General features: G+C 39.3%; 1 protein-coding gene across 1 annotated transcript; it reads right to left on the minus strand.

The window, feature by feature from the left end:
* Window positions 1–415: 415 nt before the first annotated feature.
* On the minus strand, window positions 416–999 carry LOC136447751 (alpha-N-acetylgalactosamine-specific lectin-like). The gene is made up of 2 exons (XM_066446793.1): window positions 677–999; window positions 416–482 (listed from the first exon to the last, which is right to left on the minus strand). The coding sequence occupies exons 1-2, from the start codon at window positions 997–999 to the stop codon at window positions 416–418; spliced, it is 390 nt and encodes a 129-aa protein (XP_066302890.1).
* Window positions 1,000–9,848: the final 8,849 nt, after the last annotated feature.

Genomic DNA, 9,848 nt, shown 5'->3' on the forward strand with positions numbered 1-9,848 from the left:
ACACTCTGAAAACTGGTACACACCCTGTAAACTGGTATACAATCTTAAATTAACGAATACAATTAGAAAACTGCCTGTGGTAGTCGCTCTCAAATCTGGTAAACAATAATAAGAATAAGGAATCCAGTCAGACAAACATCAATTATATTCAATCAGAAAACTTGTGTACAATCCGCCACACTCTCTGACAACTGGCAACCACAAAACCAATAGATAATCTGAAAACTGTTATACAATCTGACAACTTAGGAAAATGATCAAAGTCTGTACAATGTCGGGGCAGAACGGCTGAATTTTAAGGCAGAGGAAGCGTTAGTTGCCTACTCAACACACGGATAAGAATATACAAATAAAAGCCTGCTGTTTGGGCCAATTGTTCTAGTATTTCCAGGTTTTACGGTTTTACTGGTTAGTTTTATTGCAGATGGTCGGAGAGCTGTGCACAGTGGTGTTGAGAGTGCCGACTGTCGCCTATGGACGTACTGGAAAAAAATCAGCAGAATTATCGCAGGGAGGGCATGTGGAATCGTGTGTTCATACAAAGAGCAATGGTGTGTAACGAGCTAATTCAGGTGGATTGCTAGATTGGTTTCAGGAAATGGTACGGTTATAAGAGGTACCTGGAACAACCTGGCATATGAAGCGAAGTCGATTTTTGCAATCGGCATCGGCCCACGTGTCCTCCCGGGATGGGTATCTGGAGTAATAAGCGCAATATTCGTTGTCCCCATAATTGTTCGGTTGTCCTGGAGCCCAGGAGTTATACATCCCAAGGGCAGAGCCATCCACCCATTCCCAGTTTCCCTCTTCGCGCTGATCGCGCAGGCCGAACCAGAAGAACGCGTTGTCGTGCACGGACTTGTACAAGGACATAAGGAAGGCGTTGGTCGCAGCGTCACGGGGCATGGCGAGGTTGCCGCCGTCTTCGCGACAGGTCACGGCCGCTTCGTTTAAGGTGTTCTCCGTGTTGTAAGCCTTATAGCAGATTTCACGCCGCATTGTGTAACCTTTGGGGCAGGTCTCTAGAACAAAGTTTTACATAAACAAGAGGCTAGTAAAAAGACATGTTAGATATTAAAAAATCAGGAATATAAAGAAAACCGTAACTCCAATTATATTCCCTAGGTCTATTTTTTACCAGCATAGCTAACATGACAATATGAGACATAATATATAATTTTGAAACATGCATATGTACACATGAATATATGATGAAGGAAAAATGTTTTGCATCAGTGACAGGCTTTTGAATACACATGGATGACATTGAAAATGGTATAGGCAAATCAGGTGAAGGAAATAATGTGAAAGTGTCATGGATCACTTGTTTTTCAAAAGTGGTGTTGAACAATAAACAAAAACGAAAATCAATCTAACAACTGAAACCCAACTTACGTAACAACAACTGAAACCCAACTTACGTAACAGTTTACCCATCTGGCGAAGACGCTGCTCCAAACACGTTGTTCGGCTTCGCTCCGTTTCCAAATTGGAACGAAATGGAACGAAATGGAACGAAATGGAACGAAATGGAACGAACTAAAACATTATGACATCTCGGTGCCTGAGGACTTGACGGGACGGTCTTCGGGGCGAGGATTCACTGACGTGGGTGCTGGGAGCGTCAGTGCGAGGGGACCTGTGCTGGTACTCGCCATCTTGGTGCGTGAGGGCTTTGGGGCAGGGCGTGGGCGTACGGCGCTGACCTTTGGTGTTGGGAGGGGCGGAAATGGGGGGTTGGTGACGTGGCTTGAAGTTGTGAGTCCAATCAGTGTTTTTTCCAGATTGGGCAGTTCTGTGTTGTGAACGGGGCCTAGTCATAAATTGTCCCGCGCCGCTGCGTAGTTGCCTTGACCATCCCGGTCCTTGTTGTGTGGGCAGTAACTTGCCGGGTGCCCGGCATCCTCTCCCGGTCTATGTCTGGAGCAGAACTTGCATGCATGGACCTGCAACACACCTGAGGCAGCTATATGGTCTGTGGCGAAGGAGCACGAGTGGCCCTGGTATCTGTAACAGTACGTGGTCATAAAACATTATGAAATGTAATACCAGTAGGTAGCGAAATATAAGGAACGTTGTAACATTCACAGTAGACGGGAACAGGAAGCAAATACCTAATATAACGTGTTTTATTTCTTGTAACGGTTACGGCTGTATTCTGGACTGATTTCTGGGTGGTAGCAATAAATAAAATACCCCTTTTGTGACTTGTTTCTGCACACTTTTTAAACGCCCTAAGTATGAAATAATGATGCAAATGTGATGATATGGGGAAGTAAATGTCAATTTCATACAGATTGCCTTATCCAGAATACTTCCAGTTTCACCCCCTAAAATCGCTTAGGGCACCTATATATAGATTGTCTGCAATAAATTTTCATTTAGAGTCTGGCACTCAGGAAAGACCCACGTGACAAACCCCATTCAATATTGTATTAAATGTTCAATTTGGTGTGCCCTAATACATATCACGGGGGTTATGCAAACTAGTGCGGTTAGAGTATTGAAAAGATTGTAACATTGAAAAATGTTTTGTTTGTCCATTTGTAGTTTCAATCTTTCCTTCTAAATCATGTAAGATGTGGGGATAACCTAATTGTTCAGTATAATCTCGGGCGCCTGGGGGTGTGACGGGCTGGAACATTTAATAAAAAAGTACCTCCAACGTATTTATTAGTCACGAAATGCTTACCATGAGTGAGAACATTGTAATAAAATGTACCCATTCGAAGCACCAGTGACTATCCAGAATTGACATTTAGAAATTCATCCACGTTTGAAAATCATGTGCCATACAAACGTTAAAATTCCAGAACTAATTCTAGTATGTCGCATGTCCACGTATAAAAAGTAATTCCAATACATCTTATTTGCACACGTTTAGAAATCTACATCCTCGACAAATGTAGACTGTTACAGTAGAAAACTACAAATGTAGAAAAGAATAATACGTCGCACTCGTCCATATATGAAAATCATACGCCTGACAAATGTAGAAATTCCAAAACTAATTCCAGTACATCTCACCCCTGACAAATGTAGAATTAACTGAAGAAAAATTACAAAGGTACAACAAAAAGTACGTCCCATTCATCCACGCATGAAAATCATAATCATATGCCCATATCACACCCACACATCAGCGAAAAAAACATCCTTCCGGTCAAAATGGTCACACCCAACCCAAAACCAGAAAAAAATAGCAAGAACTAAAAAAAAAAACTGTTAACTGTTACAGCTTTGATTCATATCCTACAAACTTGGCACGATGCTCTAAACTCAAGATGGACATTCACGCGGTATTTGTGGATTTTATAAGTCGTGCTTTTGACACGATCAAAGAATTGTACCGCTATATTAAATGTGTAATGTCTAACTTTGTTACAATATAGTGTCATGTTTCACTTGGTTACAATATGATATCCAGAATACCATTTCCATTCCAGGTTAAATGGCAGTTTTATGTACAAACACATCCAGTTGACAGCTATTCAGCAAAAATAAAAAAGTTTAAAATTCATTACATTCTTTGAGGTTAATCAACCTTAGGGTTCTATAAACGTTACCCTTTTGTGTACATACATTGTCATAACATGGACATTAAAATTACCGTTTAATGTATATATATATTATTGCCTGTAACATACACCTTTAGCATTTATATACTGAAGCTGGAAATCAAGATACTGTCATGAGTAATGAGTTGCGCAATATGTTTAAGAAACGTGTCCATTCTTCATATGAAGTAATTAACCACATGACCATGTCCAAAGAAAACGCTTTGAAACCAAATGATTCAGCTTCAATTAAGGATGAAAAAGAATGAGGAAAAAAATCGAGAAAATGATAAAGAAAACTTCCAAAAACTCCTGAAGTTATAGAATGCCATGTAGCTTCGTACATTATATGATTCTTATATAAAGGTAAACTTTATAGATACACATTTAGTAAATCTACGTATCTAAAGCTTTTAAGCTTTTAAAACCCTATCCAGACTGGGCTTTTTGGTATATCTGGGACTGGGGGGGGGGGGGGGGGGGGGGCTCATTCGCCCCCCCCCCCTACATAATTTCCGAACGGTATGATGTATCATCACCAAATTTGCAGGGAGTGATATTCACGTCAAATCCTGAAATTTTAGTGACGTTAAGACGTAATATGACGTAATTATGACGTCATCAATGTGTCTTTATTGGCTAAATAGGGAATTCCCGTAATATCTAAACGTATTAAACAAAACAGTTTGTATTATTCATTTGACGTATGCAAAGGCATACGACGTCAGTTTTGCGTTAGAATTTCGTCATGTGTTGTTAGCGATCCCTTGGGATCCGCCATCTTGGATCGGCCATTTTGAAATTTCTAAAAATCCTTTCTTTCCACTTATGACCCCAAAGGACACTAAAGATAGACTAAAAACGTTAATCTTAATGATTCTGGTAAAGAAAATGTCAGGTATGGACGATTTTAAAGGCGAAAAAGCCTGCTGATACCTTGAATAGTGATATAGTCCGCCATCTTGGATTTTGACTGATTATGTCATCAAATTTGCATAAATTATAAATATTAAATCACGAAAGTTACATCTAATTACATATGATGTTATACATGTAGGAAAAATAGTGTATTTGTGCAAGAAAACCTGAGAAATATCATTGTTTTTAAAAAATTAGTGATTTTTACGTAAAATGCCTGTCAGAAACCCGTTGCCATGGCAACATGAAAAATAATAAACTTAAACCATTAAAATTTATAGTAGGGTGCATGCACAACCAAGGTGCAAGATTATTAAATGGTTGACGTCAGGGTTCAATCTAAAAAATATTTAAAAATTAGCTTAAATTTGCCTGCTCGTTCTCTTTTAAAAGCCACTTTGAATGACCCCCCATGGAGGTCATCATACTGCACAATAGTCAGGTTGTAAGAATATTCAGGCGCGAATCCAAGCCGACCGAACAAACATCGTAATCCAACCCGTACAGCCTCATATCTGACGTATTCCTCTACCATTTACCAGTATTTCCGCCTCGCTAACGTGCACAGAAGAAAAACTACGGCCTTTTCAAGCAATGTGACGCACTACTTTATACCCAAACTAACATTGGGGACGGGGGTCGCCCATTACTACTGTGTTCTGCGACCTTAAAGATAGCAAAAGAATCCCCCCCCCCCTTGAGGCAGTGTTTTCCATTAGGTTTTGGATGGCCTAGAAACGGGAGGCAGCACCTTTTCTGAAGTATTTGTATTCAACAGCAATTTCAACGTACATTCGGGCCAATCTGCATGTGCAGTTAGCATGTAGCCTGCTTTCATTTTGTCTCGAGTAGTATTGTACGAAATGCCCAAAATTTTATACGAAACACATGTCAACTGTATATCTTTCGATATCAAAAATACCGAGCTCTATGATAGGTAGTTATATAGCAGGGAAAGTTTATCGTTATTCTAAGTCTTATAATGGGTAACTTCAAACCACAAAACTGTACAGAATTACAAAGGATTCCCCTGTGCTCAGAGTATGTTGTGTTGTTGTTATGTTTGAGATGCTGCTCAAGGTCACACTGTTAAGTATTGTAGGACAGTCGCTATTTGCATATTGATGTTGAGCCATTTAGTCAAACAACTACGTACATGTAAGTGTCTGGTGGATCATCATCACATATCGAGCAATGGCGAGCTACAGGCATCAAGTCGTGTGCTTCATGCGGATATTCCTAGGATTGGCGACAAGTAAGTGTATTATTTGCAATGGAAAGCGTTACTTTGTGGGGTCAAAGTTTTGGCAAGGGAACTTTTCGTTAGTTGGATGCTTTTCTTATGTGTGAAAAAAAGTGCGTTATATTGAAACCGAACTCATAACAGTCGTTTACCCAGTTTGACTTGTACCTCTTTTCTTAATCAACAGTAAGAATGGCGTCATTTTTAAAGCATTTACTACATTTGTAAATAGCAGGCATCACTTCTGTTCCGTAGATGTCCATTGTAGATAATAGGTCTGTTATTTTTTGTACTGTATACTGTTTTTCTTAACGGTCCATTATACAATATTTTGGCCCCGAATTGAAAATGTTCTCGAGACAAAAACCTCTATGTGAGTGACCTGTAGAAACACTGTACAAAAGTAGCTGTACAAGACTCGATGGTTTGAGAAAAATACCACAGATAGCGCTTAATGGACCATCCTGTGGACTTGACAAGTACATACTTCCCACTCGGGTAAGTAATGAGCTAAAGAAAATTCGGGCAAGGTAAATAATTGCACACGAAATCAAGACAAATTTCTCGTTTTGAAAGACTCAATTTTCGAATGTCGTTGGAATTAGAGATCTTGGTCTATTTTGAAGTGCAGCAACAACATCACGAAATAACACTAAAAAAATAAGGAGAGGTTGAGGTTTACAGTTACTAACTGCAGCAAACACTTCACTGGACAGACGGACTAACACACAAGGCATTGGTCAACCATAGCCATGTGTAGCCATGCGTCTGTGTGGAAGATCACGTTTTTCAACCATGTCTGTGGGCTGTAAATGTTAAAATTTCCCTCTGAATTTTATCATACAATGCTATAGGTTCGACTTACCTTATTGTGCAAGAAAATAACATTATTCCAATATTACAAAATTGAGGTAAACTTTAAAGGGTACACTGTGTTTACTCTAGCGTTGGTTGTCGTGTCGGTGACTACGTTTGGGCAGGAAGCATCCCCCTGTGGTCCGACCTTTACCAAAGTATGCAACTGTTCGGATAGTTTCCTGACTTACGGAGACGTCAACTGTACGGCGTGCGTGTGTTCACGAGAAGAGGACACAGCGATCTGCCTTGGTAAGCATTTTCGATGTTCATTCATTTTATGTCGTATATTATACTGCTAATAGCAGATATTCAAGCAGTCAGTTGGGCATTACTACTAAGAATTCCCTGTTACAAATGTTGCCGGCAGCTTCCATTTGTGTATGTGTCACTTAGGTAGAGACTCACTTACCTCTTTGTCGCCCTTAGTTAAAGGAGCATGTTCGGGCCCTGTCACACTGCGCGTAAGTTCCGCAGTAACATCTTTTTTGTTTAAGTAAATTTTGAGGGGATCAAGTTGTTTTCTACTTTGACCCACCGTTGAGTAGTCTAGTTATCAAACCAAAGAAATTACTTTTTCGACTAAATATAATCTAAACCCAAAACAACCCAAAACTTGTATATACGCATAAGTGTGACAGGGGCTTTAAAGAGCTAGTTTCAAGGATTCTTAGCATTTGGAAAAAATTCGAAGCGATTCCCTAGGTATAAAGATGTTCAGTGGTGATGTGCCTCTATTCCTTTATTTGTGTTAATCATTTATAAAAACTAGAATTCCAAATGCTTAATCATTTTTAAAATGATTTGAAAAGTAGGGGAACAAACGTTTACTTTGAACCTCTGCCTGAGGTAGTCTGGAACGGTACCGAATAAAACGGTTTCGAAGACTTGTTATTATGAACGCAAAAACGGCGTGGAACCGGTTAACCTCGATATTTATGACGCCGTACATTAGTTAACACAGTGATGAAAAACACATTGCTGTTTTGCAGGTCCATTATCTAATGTTGCTGTATGTTGATTACCTGTCCAAGGCCGTATGTTCATATACTGAAAACGATCGGCTAAGTGACGCTTTATGCACACTTGGCTGCGGAATTGTTTATACATGCATCTCAAGGTTTCACCGTTCCATCGAGCCTGGGCTAGAAAACGTTTGGTGTTCCAAAGAGGGGTTTTGAGAATTTCTGACCATTTAGTAAGGTCCCAATTCCACTAGACAGCGATCGCACTGCGCTCTCGCTGCGACCTGAATCGGATTTGTTAAAACCTTGACTTTATAATTGGACTGAAAAGACAACAAAACACACAAAGCGTAAATCGATTCTTTTTTATCTATGAAATTCGTTGAACGCTCTGTTAAATTTCAGGTCGCAAAGAGCGCGCGACGAGAGTGCCGTCCTGGTTGTATGGGAGTTTAAATAGCCTACCTTCAAGTTGTTAAAGCGGGTTTACTGTCTTTTTCTGTGTTACTTCATATGTTGCTCGCCAATAATCTAGAATTTCAAATCACACACAGAAAGTAGGAGCCGATCGTTTTCGAATTGTGATGAAAACTGTTAACAGAAAGGCAAAAAATCAGTAACACCAAGATCAATTGAAAATGTTAAAAAGTTGTCAGCTTGTTGCTCGAGTGACGTAATTAATGATGATTTATGTTGACAAGTAGATTTATGACCTGTTCAAGGCTGATAGTAAGTGTCGGTTACGTAATACATTTTCCATTTTCCAACCTTGTTGGTTGATTTATGTACTCTTTTGTGCAGTATGATTTATTCTTGCATTCCACTGTTCTATTGCCCCACATGTATCGGTGTTAAGAGAAGTTTTAACTATTTGATAAATATTGCACTTTCGTGAAGGTCTCCATCCTCCTCGTGTTAACTTGCTACACTCTATTGATTTGTACACAATTTTACTTCTCAACTATCCTGATTTTACGTTTATGCACATTAAATCAAATTTTACACGTAAGGTTGATGTCACCTATCTAATGAACAAATTTTACCAAAACTATTCAGGGAAACGCATTTAGTAAAGTCCAGATAAAAGGAAGTATTACAAACTTAGGAAGGAGGCCTAGGCTCATTTCTGTTAGTTTGCTCTCGTCACACACATCATGATGTTTTTGTTGTCCAGTAGGTTTTTGATCTCTCCAAGGCTGTGTGTGGCTGAATGTTATTCCGTCCCACTGCTGATGTCCTTGTTGCATTGTAGGTTGATTGTATGTAGGACTTTCTTGCTGAATAATTCATTACAGAACTGTACACAAAGGTCTACTGTTCCTTTCGTTATTGTGAAACGTTTTCAAGGCTTTATGACTATTTGGTAAATACTCTACCTTGGTTGAGATATTGTCTCCTTGTTGGGTGCTTATAATGTAGCACTTCGGTTCTGAATAGTTCATAGCTGTATTCAAAGATCTATTGTTCCTTTTGTTAGTCCAATATGACTTTCAAGGATTTATGACCATTTCATGGATATTCTAGATTGACCTCGGTGGGGATCTTACGTAACATGACCAATTGTCGTCCGATTTATTCAAAGCGTATTTATCTTAAAACCGCGTGGACAGAGCCGAATGATAAACCCATGCATGGTCTGTAAAGTTTTCTCCGCCTGTTTAATGCCATGCGAGTATGTATTTATACTAATGAATATGATGTAAAATTGTACTAGGCTTACCTATTATCGTCCACTTCAGTCTTTTCTCTTCTAGCGCTATGCCTTAAGAACATAGACCAGAAAAAATACACAGTAACTGTCCAAAATAGTCTACAGACAAATGATAGTAAAATCACTAGGTTTGTCCCGCCACTTGCTTGACGCGATAGAAGAAAACAATGTTGATCTGTGAATTTCCCCGACATGCGCAGCACGTGACGTTCACGTGATAAACGCATGGTCATCATGTTTTGCCGTGCAAAAATTAACCTCCGGTGCGGTTGTAGCTAGGTTGTATCAAACCTTCCTAAAACTGGTAAGAAAACTGGTCAGATGATTAAGAATGAAACCAACTTACTAATAGATAAAGATAAGGAAGCAAAGTTTTATCTTCAACTGTGCATTAAGGTTATTGGAGTTTTTCTGTTTCAGTAGTTTAAAAAGTGTTTCGCACGCGAATTCGTTTAAGGTTTCTTTATAACGTGGCATGATAAATGACATCTATTGAAAACAGGTTGCATGAGAGACAACACAGTAAAAACAAGTTAAACATATACACGTACATAGAATAAGACACACTGTGAGCGACCGTACAGCGCCCAAAATTGGAT

Source organism: Branchiostoma lanceolatum, chromosome 13 (assembly GCF_035083965.1).
Source record: "Branchiostoma lanceolatum isolate klBraLanc5 chromosome 13, klBraLanc5.hap2, whole genome shotgun sequence".
Classification (NCBI taxonomy): domain Eukaryota; kingdom Metazoa; phylum Chordata; class Leptocardii; order Amphioxiformes; family Branchiostomatidae; genus Branchiostoma; species Branchiostoma lanceolatum.